At 44.0% G+C, this 25,383-nt stretch overlaps 1 protein-coding gene across 1 annotated transcript in view; it reads right to left on the bottom strand.

The window, feature by feature from the left end:
• Nucleotides 1-5,228: 5,228 nt before the first annotated feature.
• EXOC4 (exocyst complex component 4) overlaps nucleotides 5,229-25,383 on the bottom strand; it is a 747,424-nt gene continuing 727,269 nt past the window's right edge. The window contains exon 18 of the mRNA XM_077857384.1: nucleotides 5,229-6,776. Coding sequence (XP_077713510.1) covers nucleotides 6,539-6,776 — 238 coding nt within the window. The 3' untranslated portion in view covers nucleotides 5,229-6,538. The remainder of the gene's footprint in view (nucleotides 6,777-25,383) is intronic.

Genomic DNA, 25,383 nt, shown 5'->3' with positions numbered 1-25,383 from the left:
TCCCTGGGATTGGCGGTGAAGAGCTCTGGATCCTGGTCCCGCCTCAGTCACCAAGTGTCCCCACTCTCCCGTTGGAGCTTCTTGCTTGACCCTTCAGAAAAGTGAAATGGTGAGGACAAAACGCTCTCTGAAGTTTGATCCAGCTCTTAGGAATCCTCAACAGGTGTGTTACTGAGAGACTGATGCCATTTCCACCCCAAATTCGAATAAAAGGAGCATCCCCTCCCTTGGCCACCTTAACGGTAAGATTATCTGGGGACTGGCTCCTGAAGCCCAGGCTCCCTTTACCCCCCAGGTGTGTGGTTAATAAACATCCTGTTTCAGGGCAGAAGAGAAGAGGAGCTCCTGGGTGGCTCAGTGGTTGAGCATCTGCCTTTGGCTCAGGGTGAGATCCCGGGGTCCTGAGATTGAGTCCTGCACTGGACTCATTGTGGGAGCCCGCTTTTCCCTCTGTGTCTCTCTCTTGTGAATAAAATAAAATCTTTAAAAAAAGAAGAAGAAGAAAGGGAGTGGATGGGAGAGAGCATTTGGGACACTCTGTTAAGCAGGCTACTGACTTGAAAGGTCCAGGCCCTGCCCGTGGTGGGCAGGAAAACAGACTGTGGATCTGGAGCCAAGCGGGGAGAACCGTCCCACCTGCAGTGTTACCTCCAGTGCTGGGAGGGGGCAGGTTGTGGATTCCGTGCAGCTCGGACCCGCACGGCTCACTGTGGCCCCAGCCGGCAGGACCTTGGGTGGTGGTTACTGCGGGGTGTGCCTGCGGAGACTGGGCACAGGGGCCTGAAGGTGAGCACGCACACAGATGATGATTCTGCCTTCACCCCCATTCTCCTGATGTGCTCCCCCTGCAGGGGCACGCTGACACAACCCAAAGGAAGGGAAGCCTCATCCCTACCCTCCCTCCGGGAAACCGCAAAGTTACCGCAGTTAAAGCTTTTTTTTTTCAGTTAAGGTTTTTGCTGAGAGTGGTTAAGTGGGAGCTCAGAGCTAGATTTTATGTATTTATTTATAAGATGTTTTATTTATTTATTCATGAGACACACACAGAGAGAGGCAGAGACACAGGCAGAGAGAGAAGCAGGCTCCATGCAGGGAGCCCCATGCGGGACTCGATCCCAGGACCTGGGATCATGCCCTGAGCCAAAGGCAGACACTAAACTGTTGAGCCACTCAAGCACTAGATTTGATTTAGAGGGAAAAAAAGACATTTTTCTCACCTCAGATTCCTAGATCAGCTTACGAACTTATTTTAGGGATGCCCGCCCTATCTGACATCACTCTGCAGAGGCAGGAAGGGGCACTGCACACTCAAACCCCAGGCAGAAGGCCAATGGCTCTGTGAAGGCCTGGTCCCTAAAAGGCACGGGAGCTTCAGAGTTTGATGAGATGCACACAATACACTGGCAGGCAGTGAGTGTGAATCCGCTAACAGCTCAAAGGGAAGCCGACCCTGGAGGGCAACTGTCCTGGGCTGGGGACAGGCTCAACAAAAGGACAGGCTCCTGACCACTGCTGTCTGGTGGCTTCAGGCTTCCAAGCACAACAAAGCAGCATCCCGGGCCCCGCCCCGCAGATCCCAGGCCTTTCTGACACTGAGTCCCCACAAAGGGGCAGCCCACTTACGCCACATCCACAGAGCAGGTTTTCTAGATCTTGGGTTAACAGCTCCTCAAAGAAACAGATAAGATATTATTATTAGAATCTGAGTATTTATGATGCTTATGTAATATTATATGCCAGGCACTGAACACCTCTCTTACTTTATACAGCAACCCTGTGGGATAGGAGTTATGGTTATCATCATTATTATTATTATTAGCCCATTTCACAGATGAGGAAGCTGAAACTTAGGGCATTTAATAGCTTATACAACAGCAAACCACTGATATGTAAGGCTGGGGTGACATTCTGAGCCAAGGTACATAGAGGATTCTTTTTATTTTTTTAAGATTTTATTTAAATTCAAGTTAGTTAACAGATAGTGTATTATTGGTTCTAGGGGTAGAATTTAGTGATTCATCAGTTGCATATACACCCAGTGCTCCTCACACCAAGTGCCCTCCTTAATGCCCAGCTCCCAGTTACTCCATCCCCCCACTCAAGGCACAGAGGATTTAAAAACCTGAGCATTTAGTCCCCTGCCTCAGGGCTCCAGCCTTTGGTCCAGGTATGTATGGATCATCTTCAGCCTCCAGCTGGCTGGGCCCAGCCCCTGGGCCGAGGGTTCTTGTGTCCAAGAATCTTGCAGGTATATCGGTGTATTGGCCACAGGGACCTGAGGAGCAGCAATGGACAGTGGGAAGGACAGTCTTAGATTCAGTCTGGGAATGGTTCCCTCTGGGGGCTGTAGGAGAGGATGTGGAATGTCACTTGGAGCTCTAATGAAACATGTGAGGGTCTCCCCTTTGCCCCAAGGAATGAGAAGAGGAGTGCCAAGCGCGCACTCTGGCATGGGCACTGTCTGCACCGTGTCTCACTGTGAGCCTTGGTTCCTTCTGCAAAGTAGGGATGATAAGAGTAACAGTCTCATAGGATTTTTTTTGAGGGTTAAATGGAATGATGTGGTAAAGCATTTAGCATAGCATCTGACACATATGAGGGGTTCAGTAAGTGATACCTAAAATAACATAATAGCAATCATAAAAATAATTGCAAAAAAAAAAAAAAAAACAGGTGCTGTTTTCCCGATCGCTCAACAGTAAATAACCTTGTGAAAGAAAGCTTGGCCTGGTAGGTAAGTAAGTTTGGGATGGACAGATTGCCAGTTTTTCTCCACTGACACTATGTATTGCAAAGTCATCAGGCATCTGAGGCCACATTTCTAAAAGGGATTGAATATAACAGGAGCTGCGCTCACCTGACAGCTCCTAACCTCATTTTTTTTTTCATTTGCAAGAAAAAAAAATATATATATTGCATGAAAATATATACAGAAGCTGTATATACATTTTAAAAAAACATAGGCAACCTTAACAGGTCACCGCATCCCCAGGCTCCCAGGGGTTCCTGCTCCAGGTGTGCCAATGTCCCGGCAATATTTTCAATTACACACCCAAGCCTTTGGCGGGGATCTTGGAGCAACCCCTCACACTGGGCACATTTCCTCAACCTCACACCTAGCCCCATTAGCAGAGTCTTCTCAAGTGTTCGCCTCTGCGTTCACTTTTAAAGCAATCTCCAGCTTGGTGGCAGTGGCTTGTGCATCTCATTACGCTCCTGATAATTAGCTGTATCTCATTACAGCCCAGCCCCCATTGGAGAAGGATCAGTTGTTTTCAGGTGGAAACCGGTGGTGGGCCTCTTACGGCACCTCTTCAAAATTCCAGGCCGGCTCTGCCTCCGCCAAATTAGGACAAGCCCTTCCAGCTGCATACACTTCATTACAGCGTCCATTTCAGAAAAAGACTCTGCTGCATTTCACATCTGGTCACATGCTTATTAATGATGTACTTCTTATAACAACTATGCCTAATTAGGACAGAGCCGAGACCTTTGCTGAGCCAAGTCTCTGTTTTCTTCTTGATACCTCATTACCCTCCTTCCAAATTACGCCCAATTTGTTTTCCATCCCTGCCCCATTAAGACAATTGCTCTCAGGTGTGTGTATTTCGGCACAAACCTCTGCTTTTTCAGGCACAATCTTGCTGATTGGGACACTCCTTGTTTTCACATGCTATCCTGCTCAGGGGACAGCTACTTTGCGGGCTTCTCACTATGTTTGCCTCCAGTGGAGTCGAGCCCAGCTACAGCTTTGTCCAGGCCTCTACTAACCTTTCTGTGCCCCGGTGCTAGGAGGCAGCCAACAGCTATGCTCTGGGGTAAGAATCCAGAACACGATGACCTCAGGACATTCATGGAACCTGTGAGGCTGGCATCCATGTGTTCCATCAACAAATAGTAAAGGGTCAATGAACTTCCAGGCTCTGGCTAGCCAAGAGGGGCACACAGTTCCGAGCTTCCAGAGGGCAAGGCTCAGAAGAAAGCAGCAGAGGGTCAGACTAAAGATGTCAGTCTTCAATCCTAGGAGATGTCTTGCTAAATGAAAGGGTGGTCTTGGTGGATTGAGTGGCAAATATAAACTCTGGGGAGGGCAAGATCAGAGTAGAAGTTGTGTCACCTGAGCCCTGTAACAGGCCATTACATCTCTTGACTGAATGAATGCAGTGACGCTAAGATCTTCATGGATAGGACTTGACTGGAAGATCATTGGGTTTGGTGGCCAATTCCACTTGGCTATATTTGAGAGTTTCACCCCAAGCTATTGGAAACATAAATTAATGATGGTCAGGCTGAGGAAATATTCAGGCAAGAATGAGGTTCTGGTCAGGGGCTGGGGCTTCTGTGAAGGAAGTTCCTCCATCTGCATCCATTCGACCATCCATTACTGAACAGGACACTGGCTGTCCCCGACCTGTTAAAAAATGAGTGATGTGCCATCCTACAGAGAAATCTATGCCTTGAATGTCTTGGAAAAAGAGGCACAGATCACTTTTTGTCTGTACAAAACTCACATTTTTCAATCCTCTCATTATTGTAGCCGAAGCTGGGATGCTACTTTTCTAAATGCTCCCCCGCAGCAGCCCATCTGCCACTTCTGCTGGTTCTCAGTGTTTTGGCATTCTCCTCACTCCAAACCCATGTCCCTTTCCACATCCAATAAAACCTGTCTTAAGCACTCACCAATTCCACCCCTGGTTCTTCTGGCATCCATGTGACCACCCCAGGGTTCTTTACCTGGCGTGGAAGGAAGGAGGAGGAAAGGTACAGGAGCTACATTGAGAAGCCATGGCCACTAAGAGGAGGCCTCCAAACCAAAGGGGTCGGCTCTAAGTTCCCTCATCCCTCTTCTCCCACCCCCATTTCTTGGGTAGACAACTTTCCCATAATGTTGTTAGTTCCATGGTTCTCTCCTACATGGATTCAACTTCTTTCTGACCAGGCCTCTGAAGCACACAGATTTACAGTATTCCTTCCAGAACTGTCTGGAAAACCATCTTCCAGCTGACTGCTGAACTCCCACTGTTGGTCCTGATTTCTAACTCAGCCGTGAGTGTACATCTGTTAGGGTTGTGGTTAGAGGCCAGTGGCCATAGTGTCTTCAAGGTAGATAAAGCGGTGCCCTCCCTCACTGTCTAGACTCTGCCCCTAGGCTTAGCAGTATTTGGCCCATATTAGGCCCTCAGGGAATGTTTATTGAATAAAGAATACAAGAAAAACAACACACAACATTTCAGCTTCTCAAAACATTCTTTAATTTTCTGCTTTTGCCACCAAGACCAGAGCTATACCAACAGGTGCACAATTTTGGACCATCACGATGTGAGGCATGGCCGTGTATGATCAAAGTCCTTCCTACTGTCCTCTCCATGTGTTTCCAAGGTGTGTCCTGGTCAGTGCATTGCTTTCTCCTGTGACATATCAACCATGGGTAGCAGGAGTGCTTGGAGACTTGGGGGCAGTGGCGGGGTCCAGCGTGCCAGGAGAGGTGAGCACCCAAACTACCCAGGAACACAGACTCAGCTGGTGGGTTGAGGTTGAATATCACGCTGTCCCACCTTCCATGCACTCAGCTGAGTGGACCGGGGCTACTTTCTATGGTGAGAAAGACCCAGGGGCTGACACCCAGAGCAAGTAAGCATCTAAGAATCACTCACACCCAAACAATGTTTAACTGAGAATGAAAGCTCTCCACCTATTATTTTCTCTTGGAAAGTAGAGGCTAAAAAAAAAAAAAAAAAAAAAAAAAAAATTCAAGAAGAGGGTGGATTGCCTTTCATTCTTCCATTTCTGTGATTCAATGGCTCTTTGTTTTGATGCAGCGAAGTAAAGACAAAAGGCAATACATCGACTATAACCTGTGTATAAGCTACTGCATACAAAACTCTCCCAGGGACTGAGATAAAAGCACTTTTCCCCCAAGCTCAGAAGACATCCTGTTTTGGTTAGGGAAACCTGTTGCAACCTACAGCCAGCTGAGAAGCCACTGATTTGACCTTGGCAAGAGACACAGAAAGCAATGCACATCCGCTCATCTCACCGAATTGTAAACTGACAGGGTCGAGAGAGTAAAAATCTCCTGTTTGCATAAGAGGACCCTACGAAGTGTTCTAGGAGGGGACTACAATTTAGGGAATGGTCTGCTTTCCAACGATTGCTGGGCAGTAGTAATTTGTGCATTCATTTTTTTCAGAGTCCAATCTGATACAACCTTCCTCCCATCCCACCCAGGGAACTCAACCCTTTGGAGCCAACTGCGCTCGAGCAGATGTTAAATCAAAACATTCTGTACTGCGGACTCCCTTTAGAGATTATATGAAAAGCCCAAATGAAAGAGACCCCCCCCAAAAAAAAAATGAAAGAAAAGAAAAAAAAGAGAAAATCCTCATGCTTTCTCTCCACTAAAGCATCAGGGTAGAGAAAAGCAAGTCTGCTCCAAATATACCAAATAACATGGCAGAGAAAGCAGGAGGTATGACTAAGTAAACAAACTTGGTGGCTCCCCCCCACCTCCCACCCCCACCCCCAGCAGTGCGCTTGATTAAACCGTGGTTATTTTCTTATCCTTGGTGGCTTGCTTGATGGCAGCCTGCTCGCAGATGATCTCCTTGAGCCGCTGCAGCCTCATGTTCTGGGTGGTCTGGTCTCCCACCCCGGTCTGACTGCGGTGCAGCAAGGTCAGGGCGTGGATGTATTCTAGCTCCGTGTACTTCACGCCCTGGTCCACCACCAGGTTCAGGAGCTCGTCAGCTGTGTTGTACAGCATCTCATAATACTGCCTGAGGAAGCAAGAGGGGACACTGTTCACCATCTCCACTGTCAGCCGTTTAGATGGTTTTAGGTGGAATGAATAACCTGGTGATAAATCCTTATTCAGTAAGCATCTATTGATCGCCAGACTTGTTCTGGGCCCTACAAATATAATGGGGAGCAAGACAAGAACCATCTCTATTTTCTTGGAGCTCACTGGAGCTTGCTTCATGAGAATAGGTCTAAATGGAGGCTCAGGAGACCTCAAATCTTTCAGGATCTCAGTTTGAGATTTGCCCTAAGGTTACATTTACCTAGGAAGATCCAAAGAAAAAGAAGTAGGAACAGAGCCAAGAGGGAGGGAAATAATCATCTGGCAGGCACCATGAAAGCTGTTTTTGTCTTATTCAGTCCCTCTTTGGTTCCACTTATTCATTGGAGGCTCTTTGAAATGTCTGGTTTTCTCCTCCAAAGGTGGGATAATAATAGTACCTATCTCCTAGGGTTATGGGAAGAATTAATTCATCCACATAAGCACTTGGAATAGGGCCTGACAAACATACATGCTCCATAAATATTAGCTGTTATTATCAGAAATAATAATAATGTAATGATAGTAATGGAAGTATACAATGATGAGCAAGACATGGCCTCTCTCCTCAAATAGCTCCGAGACAAGTTGGAAAGATAATGAAAAGTAGGGAAATAATGGTTGCATTTTTATTGACAAAGTTCATTTCCATGTATTGTGTCATGTAACCCTCACTATACCTAGGGAGCTATTATTCACTTTTTTCAGATAAGGAAACTGAAGCATAGCCAAGTTACAGGATTTGTCCAGTGTCCCAAAGAAATGAGGGGCTGTGGCAGGATATGCACCCAAGTTTCTGACTCTCGGTCCAATGCTCCTTCTTCATGGAAACAGACAAAAACATGCTCCAAGTGACATGAGGTAGGATAAATATTATAGATTTATAGCAGAGGAAGGAGAAATCCCACCATTCTGAGGGAAGGGTGTGGAATCAAGGAAGGCTTCGTATGGGGTATGATATTGTCAGGCAGGGCTTCCAGGCAGGGAATTCTAGATTAAGGGAAAAGAGAGGAGCAGAAGTGAGACTCCTTCTGGGAAGAGGAATCTGGTTAGCCTGGGCAGTGTGGCTGAACAGCAGAGTTGTGGGGAAAGGTAGCTGAAGCCAGAAGGTGGGCTGTTTGACATCAGGCTAGTTAAATTAATAAAGAACTTTGACTTCATCAAGTCAGTAGAGGACCTCTCTCCTTCACCTCCCAAGGTTCTTTTTTTTTTTTTAATTTTCTTTTCTTTTTTTTTTTTTAATTTTTATTTATTTATGATAGTCACACACACACAGAGAGAGAGAGGCAGAGACACAGGCAGAGAGAGAAGCAGGCTCCATGCACCGGGAGCCCGACGTGGGATTCGATCCCGGGTCTCCAGGATCGCGCCCTGGGCCAAAGGCAGGCGCCAAACCGCTGTGCCACCCAGGGATCCCACCTCCCAAGGTTCTATCGAGAGCACAAACACCATGCAAGTTGTGCTTCTGGAAGGTTAAGGTGACAGGTACATACAATGGTTTGGGAGGGGATAAGCTATAATGCTAGCAAAAAGTTGTGGACTTGAGATCCATTCGGCTGCAAGGCCATTGGCCTAGGTGGAGAGAAGAGTAGTACCAGTAAAAGAAACATGCATTACACTGAGTCTTCAGTGCAGAGAGATGGGGAAGGCAGGAGTCAAGAAAGGAGAATACAGCCACTTGCCCTTCTTGAAACCAACATTATGCCACCACTATCTCTTCACTGAGTCTACACTGAGGCTCAGACTTGCACATTTACTACAAATTACCCAAGAGGTAAAGTTCAGGGCAGGCTCTGGGCCCCACGATGTCATCACAGTTGGTTAGACAAAGAACAGAGAAGCCTTTCCAGACACAGTTTACTTCCTTCTCTCTTCTGGGCAGGAAAGGCAGCTTTGCCTCAGTGAAGGGAGGCAGACCAAGGCAAAAGGCCCAAAGCAACTCCAGAAATGAAGGGATCTTGCAGATCTATCAGGATCATTGGACTTGAGTCTTGAATTTGTTTCTTGTTCATCAGGAATATCTTGAAGAAAAGAATACCCTCTGGGAGAAGTAAGCTATCCTTATACTGAGGAATATATTCTGGGAGCTCATAATTTCAAGGATATTTTATATCAATTGTTGCTACAATGGGAATATGCTCAGGGAGGGTGTTGGTGTCTTTTCACATGGCTAGCTCCTTTTCCTGCTCTGCTAAATCACCTTTTCTAATTAACATACCCTTTAAAAAAATACACTTTCACAAATATTTCCTAAATAGAGGCAGGAATAATAAGTGCTCATCTTCTGTGGGCAAGTTTATGAGTGACTGCAGGCAGCAAATGGCTCAATATTCTTGTGCAGAGGGTCCTCGTGGGGTTACTTTTCTGTAAATGAGTGTTCACTTTAACCTGGAACCACATGTTTAGAAATCACTGGTCAAGGTAACCTTGAATGTAGACAGAGGTACTTCTAATAGAAGAGGCAAATTAACTCCAACTTGCAGGCTTTTGGGAGGCCAGTATCAGATATGGTCAGGAACCTTGCTGAAGCTTCACATTCAGCTTAAAACCCATGAGAACTACCTATACTACACGATAAATCTGTTGTAACTTAAAAATACAATTTGCAAGAAAAACTTGATGATATAGGGAAATGCATCATATTTATCCTATGGCTTCGCATGTCTCTTGACATACTGTGGCTTCCTGAGAACAGCCCCTGTTTTGAGAAATGAGGCCCTGCATCATCTAATTTGCGTTCCCTCTGATGCACAGGGGAGGGAGAGGGCTGCCCATTTAGGAAATGACCTAAGAACACATTTTAAAACTTGGTCAAGAAGAACACATGTTTGAATCTAGACTTCTCAAGTGGAATGATAGAGAGGTTGGGGCTTATGATTCTTTCAAACCTAGAAGGTACATGACGGCTGTGGTTCTTGACTGGTGGTTCTCCAACTAGAAAGTGCTTGGGGGGCTTATGAAAAGTGCAGATTCCTCAGGATTCACCTCAGCTATTGTGATTCCCAAAGGTCCAGAACCAGCTGGGACTCTGACCCAGAGTCTCTCTGGTGTGGGAAGAGTTACAGAACCATTCCCATCTCCTTGAGCCAAGGTCCTAAACACATTAGGGAGGGAGACAGAAGCAGTAAGTGGGTGGTGATGCTTTTCACTGAGATTAAACCAAAAGAATTGGGTTTCTTTGTATTATGCTATTGATATTTTCATCATTTATCTTAAGAAGTAACATTGAGCCCATTTAGCCACATGAAATTGGATTTCTTTTGAAAAATCTGATGAATTGTTTCCAGGGATACTGGCTGGTTTTCAACAGGGACCACTGTTCCATGCTGGGAGCAAACAAGAAAACAAAGATGCCTGGATTTCTAGTCCTAGATCCTCCAGTGTGATAAGTGATAAAGGGCGCACCTCTTAAGTCCTTAACGTTTCAATATCCTCTGTGCAATGAAGACCCTTATAAATCCCAGAATGACACTCTGAAGTGGACTCAGAGACGGAAAGAGTCCTCAAGAGCCTCGGATGAACAGTGTCCCAGAATTGCAAAGCTGAGTTATTAAACAAAATCGACAGGTAACTGATGGTGTATTTTCTGTAGTTAGGGGAAAAAATTACCCATAACCACAATGATATATTAGGTCATAAGGAAACATAAATATTTAAAGATGGAATGAAATTCATTCATCTTGCAGAATAGTACCCAGCAGCAAAGACTACACTAAATCAGCCTAGCAACAGTTGTAACTAGAGGTAGAGAAAGGGTGCTACAAGGTGCCCCAAGGAGAAAATACGAAAATACCCCAAACTACAATTAGAATGGGCTTCTATGATAAACACAGACACGCTGAAATGAAATCATGTAACCCAATTGGAATAAATAATTTACCAGCACTTATTGAGGCTCCAGGAAAATGAAAGCTTGATCTTTATCATCAAGCATTACAATAGCAGCCATGGCTTCCAGGCATCACGTTTTGTATTAGATAGCATTTAGCTGCTGGGATGGGATCAGTGAACACACATTTGATTTAGGCCTTTTGTGGCTCATGACTTGTACAGCAAGCCCCTAACGTGCGGGGACCAATTGCCAGAAGTGGACCAAATACCTATTCTGGAAACCAGAGTTCCAGAAGGTCGCCCTGATGGGTGGAGCATTCCACAAGGAGGTGGTTTCCTCCCGTGGTTTCTCTCTCTTTGCTGTGTACCTCTGGGCAGCAGTTCCCAAAGTGGCCTGCGTGGAGAGGGAGGCAGGTGGGGACAGAACAGTGGGGTGATGTCACACAGACTGGTCTCCCGCACCCAGTCCAGAATATGACAGCATCCATACTCTGTTCTGGTGTGAGATGGATTATTTTCTCATGCCTTCTTCATGCTTCCCTTTTCAATGGTCTGTTCTTCCCTTGCTTTTTTCCTTCTTACCTTTATTTTAATGGTACCAAACCACAACTCTTGGTCCCCATTGATTGTGTTGGCAAATATTTACCCAAGTGAGGTCATGTAGAGCATGTTGCTTAATTGGGCAGATCTTTTAAAAGTTTTTTTTTTTCTTTTAAAAGTTTTAAAACGAAGTTTGTTATATCTTTCTCTGATTGGGAAATTAATATACATGTCATATAGACTATATGGACTAAACACAAAGATTAAGCAGAAAAGAAAGATTACTCCAATAATTCCATGATAAAGACAAACTGCATTTTCACATTTCCTTCTAGTTTTTGTTTTGCATATGTAATGTTCTACCAATTTCTCTATTACAGTTGAAATATTTAGGTTGACAGACTATTGAACACTTTGTTTTCAATTTTAAACATTTTTTTTTTCCCTGAGGATAGATTTCTTTTTTTTTTCTCTTTCTTTTTTTTATTTTTTTTATTTTTTTATTTATGATAGTCACAGAGAGAGAGAGAGAGAGGCAGAGACACAGGCAGAGGGAGAAGCAGGCTCCATGCACCGGGAGCCCGATGTGGGATTCGATCCCGGGTCTCCAGGATCGCGCCCTAGGCCAAAGGCAGGCGCCAAACCGCTGCGCCACCCAGGGATCCCTGAGGATAGATTTCTAAAGCAGATTTAGTCAAAGTATAATGTTTAGGACTTTGGCAATGCTGCTATCTAAAAAAGCTGCATCAATTTATCTTCCTACCAACAACATATGACAGCACCTACCTCCTCATGTTTTTTTTTAACATACATGAAGCTTAAACATTTTTTTACCTACTTATTGGTTTTTAATGTACATAGGTCTATACATACATATAAGTAAGTTGTTGATACTTTTGTATATTTTGAGTATGCATCTTATTTAAGAGCTCTTCAGAAATTTCCATAAGCAACAAACCAGGACCATCCTAGTCTCTCATCCCTGGTTCTACCTCCTACTCTGCCATACTCATCGTAAACGTTATCACTGCGTCTCTGAAAGCTATGGCAAATAGTTTCAGCTCTCTTCTCTGTAAATTGAGGAAAGAAAGCCCCAATAAAACCAGCTATTCCCACACAGCAACTGTCATTCTTGGACCCGCAGGCAGTCCAGAAAGTCTGGGGGTGGAGGTAGAAAGAAGGTGCTAACTGGGGGCTGTCCACAGTCCCTGGGGAAGGCTTTGCCATCTGCCTCCCTTTACAGAGTGGGGTCCACAGTCCTAAATCCCTGAACAAAAACTGTATTTTCCATGGCTACATAGCTATATCTCATGCTGGATGTTAGAATCTGTCTTGATTGAGATGCTATTAATAATAATGTCTAAATTTTAGGTACCCTGGCAATTCACCCCTTTGAAGTAGCTACTGTAATCATCCACACTGCACAGATGAGCAAGCTGAACTATCTGGCTAAGGCCTCAAAATCAAGGACTTTGAACCCTGTACTCACTCCAAAGCCACATAATACAGAATGGAGGCTGTAAAAAGCCAAAGTACTAATTGCAAAGAAAAATTGTGTAGCAAATTTTAGTCATGACTCAGGTAATATGGACAAAATAAAATTCACTAATTCAACTCTCTGCCTTCCATTTTAACGGCACAAGCCAGTATTTCGGCAACTCAAAATTCATTTACACACTTTGTAGTTATATTTGAACAACACTGGATTTAATCTCGGAATTCAGCACTCTAAAACAAATAATGAAGTCACGTTGTCAAGTCAGCATTCAAAAGTTACAGAAGAGTTTTGGCTTTTTCATTTTGTCACCTATTTCTCACTTTTTTTCCAAAAGTTGGCTGCCCTTCTGATGGATTATTCCTTGAGGAAGAGGGATAATTAAGTAATGTCATTGTGAAGCCTTTCTCGTCTAGTCCTTCCTGAGATAATGACATTAATAACGTCAACAAGAGAATTAGGCTCTGAAGTGGACTTCTTAAATTTAAGTTTTGAAGGACGAAAATTTTACCTGAATATAACTTAGTATTGACAGTAGCCCTCCCCACATTCTTTTTAGCCAACAGTTGCAGCATTTTGAGAACTTTAAAAAAAAAAAAAAACAACCCAGTAATAGATGGGTCACTAAACTGCTGGGTAAAACATTCAATTCCGGTTTTCTCTTTTCACTCAATAGCATACATGGTAATAAAAAGGGAAATGGAAAAAGAGAAAAGAAAGGAACTGAATAATCTATAAACTAGATAATCATCCCATAAATAATTAAGAGGTAGTTACAGGAGAAAGACTTAGAGAAGTAAATATTCAAGAGATCAAGTAAGCTCAGATTCTGGTTAAGTCTTTCACTCTCCACTAACCAGTTGTGTGACCTTGGGCAAAGGCTGTTGGTTCTTTGGACTTCTGCTCCTATACAGAAAACAAAGAGGTTAGAGCAGATGCAATTTAAGCATTTCTGAATTTTAAAACCTTTAGAGCATCCTCTGCTTGCTCCTTTAAAACTATGGGTTTCCATCAGAATTAGCTGCTGGTTTCTCCTGAACCCTGGTAGGTGAGATGCAGCCGTGATTGATTTGGAAATGTTCTGAACAAGTGTAAACTTAGCTCAGATGTGTACTTTCCAGACCAATAATAAAATGGATGGCAATCCTGTGTGTCAGAAGAATAAATTAGTTTATTAAAAAATATAACATAATCGCTCTCATTTATCTTCCCCTTCAAAGAGCTTAGAGTTCATTATATAGACATGATTGAAAATTCTAATTGGAAATAGTGAAAGTTATTTCCATTTCAGGAATGAGGAAACTCAGGGAGAGAAGAGCTAAATACTTTTCGGGGAGTTAGTGGCATAATCAGATTTATGTTCCACAGGGGTAGTTTTTAACATTCCTTGCAACAGATTGTGTGCAGGTTTTTGTTCTGAGCAGGGCATTCCAGAAGAGAAAGTATGGTCTTTAGAAAAGACAGTGTAGAAATTCCCTCAGTTGGTGGCAGTAGGAAATCATTCAAGAGGTAGTGAGAGCCTGAGATCCGCTGCGCAGGCTTGATGGGTCGTCTCCCTACATTTTCTCCATAGAGAGTGGCACACACACCACTGCCTTCATCAACAGCACTAGCTTAAACCCCAGGTACCTGTTGGCCTCGTTCTGATAATCAGCACACTACGGTAGTACAGGGGGGTGTCTCTCCCAAGGAGAGATTAAAAGCTAAAGTTGGCTGTGTTCGTCTTTCTCAGGTCTGTATCCTGATATTTTTGATGGCAGCTGCCAGAGCCTTGCTTTATTTCTCTCCAGAAAACACAACCACTCCAAACAAAGGGATTCCTCGGCGATCATCACTTTTGAGAGGATGACCCTCTTCCAGGCTCACTGAAGGCCCTGAAATGGGAAGAAAATTTCTTCCTGGCCCCTTAACTAGAAATTCTGCTCCCCACCTTCATAACACCTTCTAAATTTGTACTATCTGTGGCTGAAATTTCCTCCGCAACAACTTAAGGATTCATATGTCACTCCCTGCTCCATCAGATAATTTTTTAAATTAAGTTTTCTGCAGCAGAACTAGAGGAAGATCTGCATTTTAAATTTAGTACAATTAAAACTGTGTCTCTTTGGTCTGGCACTGCCTTCGGTCAAACCCCATTTGTATGAATAATTATTCAGTCCATTAAGAAGTCTGTTCAACTCCTTCTCCCATTTTGAAGGTTTTAATAAATATTGATCAGGCACATTTCTGTTTGCACTTGCCAAAGCAATTCTGATGGATTCATCTTCTGATGTTATCAAATAATGAAATATGAAAGAGTGAATAGAATTACCCTCTTGTTCTGTGATTTTTTATTTAGGTCCTTCATTTTACTTTCATAATTGTGTTTGTCTCATACTCCTGTAAATGCTCTTTTGATTATCAAAAGGTGAATCCAGGTTAAGGAGAGTTAGGCTGTGCTGAATATCACTTCAGAGAGTTTTTTTTTCTTCAATGAAAAACAAAAGACTTATCGAATATCATAGGTTGAAGGAAGGAGATAGTATCATGTACTTTGGTGGTCTCAAAGCCACGTATTGTTTGCCAATTAGCACAAGGCCCTTACACTGTATATTATCTATATTTCCCAGATTAGCAATCTGGGAAAGGGCTGCTGTCATATGCAGAACAAAAATGAATCAGAGGCCCTATGGCTTTTTTAGTTTTATGCATTTATCACCTTTTCAATAAATAATGCAAAGGATTTCTTCAAAAGAAAAGGTAGTATCCTTATCGCTAGTACTTAGGAAGCTCTAATAACATCTTAAAAGTTAATACAGTAATGCCCCCTTATTCACAGTCTCGCTATCTGCGGTTTCAGTTACCCACGGTCAACCTTGGCCCAGGAGCAGATAACTCTCCTCTTGACATATCATTAATAGCAGCCTCATGCTACGTCACGTGCCTACATCGTTCACCCCACTTCATCTCATCACACAGGCATTTCATCATCTCACATCATCACAGGAAGGATGAGGACAAGATACCCTGAGAGAGACCACATAACTTTCATTACAGTGGCTTGTTATAATTGTTCTATTTATTGTCAGTTACTCTTATGGATCTCTTACTGGGCCTAATTTACAAATTAGGCTTTGCCTTAGGTATTATGTATAGGCGAAGGATAGTATATATTGGGTTGAGCACTACCCATGGTTTCAGGCATCCATGGTGGGGTCCTGGAAGTTATTCCTTGCACATAAGTGCATGTGTGTGTGTGTGTGTGTGGGGGGGTGCTACTATATAGCAGAGAAACATACAGAGGTATAGTCCTTGCCTTCAGGAAGCTTCTTTTATCTACTCTTTAAAAAATACAATCCAGAGCCAGATCAAAGGAATCTAAGACACTAGGTAAATACTCTGACATAAGGCAACTCTGGGTTTGCCAGCCAGCCTGCCCATTTTGCTCCTCTCTCTCGGTACGTGGGAAAGAAGAAAAGAGTTGGAGGGTGCTAGACAAGGGACAGAAGCCAAGGATTCTGCTCCAGTTAGTTATGAAATGGAGAAGTGAAGGAGGAACTGGTATTGGGTTTCCATATGGAGATCCTTCTCTAGCTCTAAGTGTTTGCGGGGAGAAAGGTCAGTGAGGACAGGCATGGACTACATGGCTTTGATGGAAGAAATTGCCATTAGAATATTAAGCCAGTGAAGCCCAGTAGCTGCCAGTTCATTCTGTTCTTTAGCCATTGACTCTGCCCCTAGTTAGCTACCTCACAGGTGCAGGGTGTTTAGACAAGGTCTGGGTGAGGCTGATGGAAAGCTTGCTGCAAGCCATTATCGCTGCCTGGAGTCTAGATGCAAGAACAGCTATTCAGCCAACAGTTGGCTAAATTACTCGAACCCTAATGATTTTTGGTCCTACTTAGGGATGTAGCACACTTCTCCATATTGCTTCAGGGGATTTCTCTACTCTGCTGAGACAAAACCAAAACAAAACAGCACCCCCCTCCCCATCTTTTAGGACCAAAGGGCCAGAAAAAAAAGGAGGGGGGGTTGGCAGAGGAACAAAAAAAAATCAGCAGGTTATTTGAAAAGCATGAGCATATGCAAATCAGCAGGTCCCAATGGCAAATACTCCAGGGCATATTTACTAAACCCTCAGGTTATTTACAGAAGCGAGAAATCCTAAATAAACCAAAGCTACAAAATGGGCCACCTGAGATTCAAGGACATGTGACTCAGAACTGATGTCAATTAGAAAAATGATAGACTAAATCAGAAAGAACTAATGGAAATATGTACAATATCCAGCAGGGTTTAATTAAGAACCCAAATACTCTGACAAATGTGATGGATAGCTTTGGGTAGCAATGTGAGGTTGGTGGATGAAGAGACCACTGTGGCCGATCTATATTTGGATGTCAGTGAACCATTTTATACAGTGCCTCTAAAAAAATATAACCTGCAAAATGAATTTATTTTGAATGGCTACCCCTGATAGAACACAGGCTGAAAAACAAAGGGTAATGATAAAGGCAAATCAACAAATTCCGAGAGAAAGCATCTAGTGAATGCTGAGGACACGGCTTATAACTGATCTCACTTAATACCTTAATTAATGTGCAAGCACACATAGAGTGGCGCAAAGGGCATACGTTGTGAAGTGGGGAAGGGCCGGGAACAGCAACAAAGAAAGAGAAATAATGTAAAGGACTCAGAGTTATGGGCAGAAAACAATGAAATGAGATACGTGTTGGAAAAACCCAAGTGGATTTCTCTGGAAGAAATTCTACCCTTCTGTATTTCATCGTAGCAAGAAACCTTAGATCGGCACTGGTGAAAATGGTCCATGAGGGTGTGTACAGTGGGGTTGGGGTAGGGCAGGGGCTAAGGGCATGGAAGCAGAGAATGTTCTTACTACATGTAAAAAAATATATATATATTAGTTATAGGGCAAGGAGGTGATGGTAAATCCTCCTTTGCTGTGCCTCATAGTTCTATATTGCTTTACACCCTAAGCCAGTTGAAAGAAAATCAGAAAAGAGCATCAAATGTGATTAAAGGGACAGAAGGCTGGAGAAAAATAGAGGATTAAGAAGAAATTCAGTCCGGTGTTGGCTCCCATGTCAGCTTACCAATGAGTGAGGTTTTCTCTGACCACCTTCTAGAAAATGGTACCTGCCCCACTCATCAAAGCTTTGTTCTTTTAACTGAGCTTCACTTCTGTTTAGCGTTGATCTTCATCTAGACATAAATATATAGTAAAACTGTTTTCTGGGGACAGTTGTATCTTCATATTATACAGATCTTAAAAATGTATGTACACATAAAGTTAGAGACACCACATGTTATACTGGTTAAGATCACGGATTCAGGAGCCAGGGTTCGAATCCTAGTTCTGTCTCTCACTATTTGTATGCTCTTAGGTGATTTGCTAATCTCTCCGTGACTTACTTTCTTCATCTGAGAAAGGAAACAGTGATATGGAGTTGTACAAGGACCAAACAACAAAGAACAGCGGCTGCGATGGACTAAGTGTTGGTTAAGAATTTACTACATAAATGTCTGCCACCCCGTCTTGGAACACAGGGGCTGTGACAGGGTTGGATCTGTCTCACTCCTTGTTAGCCCCTGGCCTGAGAACAAGACATCTAGTGGGTGCAGAACCAATGAAAAGGAAGAATGAACGACAGAGCCAACAGTCTGTAACCTCCTTAAGTGATAGAGGACAGAGGGAAAAAGCAGTCTGTGAATCCCCAACACCGAGGGGGTATAACTATGAATAAAACAGGTGCTCCAGGTAAAAGGCAGAGGGGTCTTCCCCCCAGCTCTGGGAGGGAGGAGATGTGGAGCACCTCCCTGAGGGACAACAGGTTGCAAGTAAAAAAGGGGAGGCCAGAGGGGAGAGGCCCATTTCTGGTTAATGACAGGCCATCCTCCATCTTTTCTGTCATCCTCTGGTGCAATAATTAGGCACGAGCCCCACAACTTTTATCTGCCGCATGTGCCCTTGGACATTTCTTGGTCTCCCTGAACTTCAGGTTCTGCATTTATACATGGGGCAGATAATGTAACATTACAGGTGAAGGTGAGGATTACGTCAAATGACGTGGTAGGACACCTGCTGCGTGAAAATAGGTAGCTGTAATAGCTACCTGCCTGAATACCTACTACTTGCTCTGGACCGGCCCTGTCCAGGTTATGTCTTCAGACCTTCAGGATTGTACGAGGTACCATATTCGTCTCACTGAAATGGTTTTTTGCTAATCCGCTCCTTGTGCCTCAGAAGAAGGATTTCTTTTCTTTCTTTTTCTAAGATTAACCATATGCCTTTGATCCCAACGCCATTAGGACCTTGCTAGGATTCTGTTTTATTTTGAACTCCTGTCTCTAGTATCTACCCCCTTCCCTTCTTCATGTCTGTGTTCAAGCATCCTCATGTTTCTCCTATTTTGAAAAAACAAACACAACAACAACAACAAACCAACAAATCCAAACAACAAACCCCAAGGCTTTCATGTAATCCTCTGTCCACTCTCTCATCTTGTTTGTTTTTTTTTTTTTTTCTCCTTTTCACTGCTAAGTTTCTGGAACAAATCATTTGTATTCACTATCTCTCTTTTTAAAAACCTCCATTTTGTCTGAAACGACATTTTAAAAAGTCACCAATGACATCTTGGTCGGTAAACACAAAGGCTTTTACTTAGTCCTGTTTCCCTTGATTGTTTTCCATTCTGAACTCAATTCTCTTTGGACCAAGTTACTAGGTCCCTTTCCAGCTCCCTCAGACTCTTCCATTTCTTTCTTGGCTCCTCGTCTGTCTGCTACAGGCATTGCTCACAGGCAGGCCTTCTCTCTGCTTCCAAAAAGTCTTATCTGTGCATGAGATGTTCTTTCTCAAGATCTGGTCTCTCGACAGGTCAAAGCTTCATTTTCATGGGTTTCCAGACATTTGTACTTGATGCCCTTATCAGATGCCTAACTTCCAAAGTTTACAAAGCCTCAAAATATCCTTGTCACTTTTTTTTCCTTAAAGATTTCATTTACTTATTCATGAGAGATGCAGAGAGAGAGGCAGAGACACAGGCAGAGACAGAAGCAGGCTCCTCGCAGGGAGCCTGATACAGGACTCCATCCCAGGGCCCCAGGATCATGCCCTGAGCCAAAGGCAGATGCTCAATCACTGGGCCACCCAGGCATCCCTGTCCTTGTCACTTTTGACTCTTGTCTGATCATCACCAGGCCTGTCAGTGTAACATCTTTTATGTTCCCTGCTTATTTCCAAGTCTCATTACTGCAGATCTGAGTCTCTTCCCAATAGGTTATGACAACTAATCTCCTACTGGAATCTCTCATACCCACTCACTCCTCCCAGACTAATCTTTTCTGGTTCCAACCAGATCAGTTTACTATTCTGTATTTTAAGACAAACAAACAACCCCAAACAGAAAAACTTGCGTGTTCCCTGGTGTCAATAGGATCAAGTCTCCAAACTTGTAACACTGACATCCAAGGTGGCCCCTATTCCACCTTTTCTCCGATTTTCCCTCTGCATCAACTTTCTAGTTAAGCCAAGCTGAGCTAACCAATGTCCCTAGAAGATACTTTCTACTTTTTGGCACTGAACTTGTATCAGAACCTAAGTAACCCTCAGGATTGATGAAATCTCTATCCTGAACAACCTCTTCCTTCTTGGTTACTGCATGGGTCACCCACTCAATATATGACATTCAGACCAGTCTCTACTTTGGAAAGAGGTTATTAAGGTTCTTTACAAACTGGTGATACAATAATAATAATAAAAAAAAAACAAAACTAGGATCTAACAGGAGGATAGTACCTACCACATAGAGTGTTAGGAGGATTTATTGAGCTAATAATACCTGTGAAGGGCTTAAAACAGTGCCTGTACCTAATATACAGGCGTTTGTTAAATAAGCAAAATAAAAGGTAAAAAAAGCATATAGTGCGAAGTCTTTTTTCCACTCCTGTCTCCAGCCATCCACCCCGTTTGCTTTCCCAGAGACAATCACTGTTACTAGTTTCCTGGGCATCCTTCCAAATACATTTTAGACATACACACGCATAGTTTTGTGTGTGCATGTTCATGAGTGTGTGTGTGCACGCACGTGCACATATATTTCAAGAGAAATGGTGTTTACATGCTCTTCTGCACTTGGCTTTTCCCACTTAACGATATATCTTGGAGATGGTTCCACTTCAGTACCTATCGACCTGCCTCATTCTTCTTAATGACTGCAGAGGATTCAATTGTTCGGATGTACTATAATATGTATTTACTATCTTCTCCCAGGATGCAGGCTTCCTGATGACAAAGACTATGCCTTAAGATTCTCTGTAGCTTCCTCAGTGCTTATATGGTGCCTTTCAAAACCATTCTTTTTATTTGCTCAACAAACATATAAGCATCAATTACGCATGAGGCAGTATATAATAGGATCTGGGCCTGCAGAAGGGAGTGAGACTGTGCTCCCTAGAGAGGACAGTAGCTGTGTGATTACAGCAGTGTGACAGTGGCTGTAGTAAAGGTACACACGAGCCTCCCTAAGGTCACAGATGGGGGGAGCTGTGCACTTCTTAGAGCAGCCGATGAAGACTGGAGGCGACAGTGGCGCTGAGGCAATGGAACGTGAGGGCTGGGCAGGAAAGTAGGAAGAACAGGGTACCCCACGATCATCTATTATTACCAGGATTTTAAAAATTTATTCACTTAAAAGAGTTATTTATTTGAGAGAGAGCACGTGTACACATGTGTAGGGCCAGGGGCTGAAGGAGAGAGCCCTGAAGCAGGCTCCCCGCTGACTGTGGAGTCTCACGTGGGGCTCGATCCCAGGACCCATGAGTTCTCTACTTGAGCTGAAACCAGGAGTCAGCTTAACCAACTGAGCCAGCCAGGTGCCCCTATTAGTAGGATTTAATAAAAAATGGCATTTTAATACTCCTCAAGTAGAAAGGTTAATTATTTCAGAACAAAAATTACTTTCTCTTTGATGAGAGATGCACAAACTCACTACAGTATCATTATTTTTCTCATTGTTCTAAAGATGAGGACAGTTTGCTTCCATTTTCACCCTGGGGGAACCAGCGCTGGGGCTGACTGGACGGCATCTGAAGACAGAGGGTTTGAGAAACAAGTCAGAGGAGATGACAACCAGGTTTTAGAAAGACCTCTCTGGCTGCAAGGCATAGGCTGGCCACTCTGAGAAGCAAGGGAGCCTTCCAACAGTTCGAATGAACCCAGCTTTTCCCTGGTCTGCTCAATTTCTCCTGGTCAGACCGTGTCAGTCTTCTGGGTGACCTTGCCACGTCCCCAAGCGTGTAGCTGGACAACATCAACCTCAAAGAGAGAAACGGATGCCAACACCTCAGCAGAAAAACACACGCTGCTGTCAGGTCTCATGCCTTCCCTTCAGGTCAACACTGGCATGGACCCACTATGACACACTCAGCTGGACTTGACAGAGAAGAGGCAGAGAGGGAAAGGCAGGTGGCAGCAGGAACAGGATGCCAGGAGGGACACCTTTCACCATAAGGTACCTGCTATCCCTATTCCTCTACCAGGCTGTTGGAAGACGAGGCAGGGAGGACTAAGATGTCTATCATCATATATAAAATTAGGAGTATGACCATCATCTTAATCTCCTGACAACCAGACACAATGGGCTTGATGACCTTAGCCTCGCAGAGAAAGACAGAATCTGAGAAAGAGGTCACAAGTCTTCAGGGACAGACACTGGATTCCAAGGCTGGTCGGTGGGAGTCTCTCCTGCAGCTCTGGGGGTTCTGGGAGCACTGGTACCTGCGGGCTTCATATTGCATGGTAAGATTTTACACCAGATTCTCCGTTTACAATCGGGGTGTGAGTCTGGGGAGGATGTCTGGAGGGAGAGGGGGTATAATAGTATATAATTAACCACAGGGAAATTCATTCTCAGAGTCTGTGGAGAAAATCTGGCATTGAGGGGCAGAAAGAGCAATTTTTTTAGACTGGCCCTTTCCATATAAAAAGACTAATGCGAAACTGTTCAACAATGCAGTTCCTCTAAGTCTATAAATAAAGAAAAGGGTGTTTGATGGGGAAAATATATATAGCATTTGCATTCTTTTTGCAGGAAGAAAAAAGTATCAGATTTGAAAAACCTCCCAGAAAGGGCATCTTAGGAGAGGAAGGTCTTTGAGTGTGGTTAATACCTCTATTTAAATGCTAATGCTAACCTATAGCTCCGGACCACACAAAAACTAAAGTTTTTCAAAGACAGTAAAGTGAATTTAAAATGAAAACTTAATTTCCTGAATAAAAGTTTTTTTTTTTTTTTTTACTTCCGCAGAGAAGCCAATAACGTGGAATTGCACAAGAGTAAGACCCTGCTGGTCAGGGTATAAGCCAGGTGGCAACAGGGCGCGCCAGGGTAGGGGCAGGGACAGAGGGGCTGCCTCTGTCACAAATTGGGTTTCCACTCGCTTGAAAGACTGCCCTTAGGAGTTCAGGGTTCACCACGATTGTCCCTGATGGAGGGCGCTGCCTTTCCCCTCTGCCCTGCACCTGCCCATGCGGAGGGAGTGCTGGTGTCTGCAAGGAGGGCTGGCGCCCCAGACAAGGAGGAAGCAGCACAAGGCCACGGGTGGAGGGTGGTCCATGGGGCCCAGCCAAGCCAGTGGGACACAGACTACACAGCTCAGGGCTGCTGGGAGGTTCAGAGCTGCTTTATTTCCCATGGAACCAACAGTAAGGAAGGAACGCAGTGACCAAGGCCCAGAGGTGGCAGGCACACATCTGTTCTGCCCTCCGCCTTCGAGGCCACATGCTACGTGTGCACGCAGGGACAGCAGCCCGACTACTCAGACGAAGTACCTGGGGGTGGGGGTAATGACCAGGAAGGGGGTGCACAAGGAGGCTTCTGGGCCGATTCTAACGGTCTGCATTTTTATCTGGGTGACGGTCATATGGTTGTGGCCAGGCTGTACAGTTACGGCTTGTCGCTTACTGTCTTCATGTTACATCTCAATGAAAGCATAGTCCCTTCTTCCCCCAGCCAGCTAAAACACATAAAAGAGGAGAGCAGGTGATAAGCCAGGTGTTGGGGGGGAGGGTACCTGGGTACGTACTTTTAACTCAGCCTTGCATCCTAACACGATGACCGGTGCTGATTTTATGAACTCTGAAAACATTACATGAGCTAGAAGAAGCTAGGACCACATGTTATATGATTCTGCTTAAATGGTGTATCCAGATTAGGTAAATCCACTGAGACAGGAAGCAGATGAGTGGCTGCCAGGGCTGGGAGTCAGGAAACGAGGGCGAGGAGTGCTGCTAATGGATACACGGCTTCCTTTTGGGTGATGAAAATGCTCTCAAATCATCTAGTGATGACGGCTGCACAACCCTAGACTCCACAGAAAAAAACCCATGAACCGCACACTGTAAAAGGGTTAATGTTTATGGCATGTAAATTACATCTCCAGCTGTTATAAAAATGCTAATTTTATGAACTGCAACCGGGGCTTCTTTAACTATACAGACGATGTACACCCACAGCCAGTGGTGTTGTGAGGATCGACCCATTAATCAAGACATTTGCTGCAGTTCAATGTTCGCCCAGGACATTTGCAGAAAAGATTCTGTCAGCTGACAGATAGAGAAACATTTTCACCAGCTCTCATTTCCACCAAGCTCCCCTGAAATGTACTGAAGCCATTTCTCAGGGCTTCGTACTTTTTGCTGTGACCCCCCCCCCCCAACAACATCTTCACACTGAATATCTTTGAACTCCCTCTATTCGTGCATGCCACTCTCAAGAAAAATTTATGACAACTAATAATGAATAACGACTCCTAGAAAAATAGGTTAGAACTGGGAACAATTTTATGCACATGATTATGGACATAAGAGAACTATAACTGAGCTGAAGGTTCACAATTGATTATATTAATGCTTTATTAAGGGCAACAATTATTATTTACTTATTTAATGCTATGGGCCAGATGCTTTCTCAGTCTACTGGATTTCATCCTCACGGCCAGAGCTCACAAAGGCCTAAGGTCACCTGGCTGGTTCACAACAGCCTGACTGAATTCCGCCTGCATGATAATATATGACCTTGGCTTACCTCCCCCAGATCATTCCAGAAAACTCTGAAATGGGACATGAAGTAACAGTTTACACCCAGGAGCAAGACTGGGGAGACAGAAATGTTCATTCATAATGAAAGCCCCACTGAGGTCACATTTGTGACAGCCCTGTGTAAACTGTAAAGTGCTACGTGAATACCTGTATGTGGCAAAACATATTATCTAGTATTTTCGCTTGGATATTGGATGGGGAAAAACTTGAAGCTGAGGTGCAGACAACTCCTCACTGTGTGACTGCTGTGCTGACTTATGCTTAGTTAAAGCAGAATAGGAGACTTCTTGCAATGATCTGCTCTACACGGCTGCCCTTCAGGTCTGTATTCATGGTAATGAGTGACTTTTCAAGGTTGAGTTGAGGCGGCAGGAGAAAGGAAGGTGCAGGGCAGGATGGCCTGTGATCCCAGCGGGTACAGGTTTTGTAAGAAAAAAATATGCTGATCCTCAAAAGGGGGAAGTGGCAAGTTATTCATAAGACAGCAAAAATAGTGCAGAAACCTGAACCCAGTGTTCCACAAATACTGATGGGGGCTGCAGGAAAGAGCGAAGGGCCGTATTCTACCCCTTTCACATC

The sequence above is a fragment of the Canis aureus genome, chromosome 18, assembly GCF_053574225.1.
Source record: "Canis aureus isolate CA01 chromosome 18, VMU_Caureus_v.1.0, whole genome shotgun sequence".
Lineage (NCBI taxonomy): Eukaryota > Metazoa > Chordata > Mammalia > Carnivora > Canidae > Canis > Canis aureus.
The sequence above is the reverse complement of the archived record's forward strand: the minus strand, read 5'-3'. Positions and strand labels throughout refer to the sequence as shown.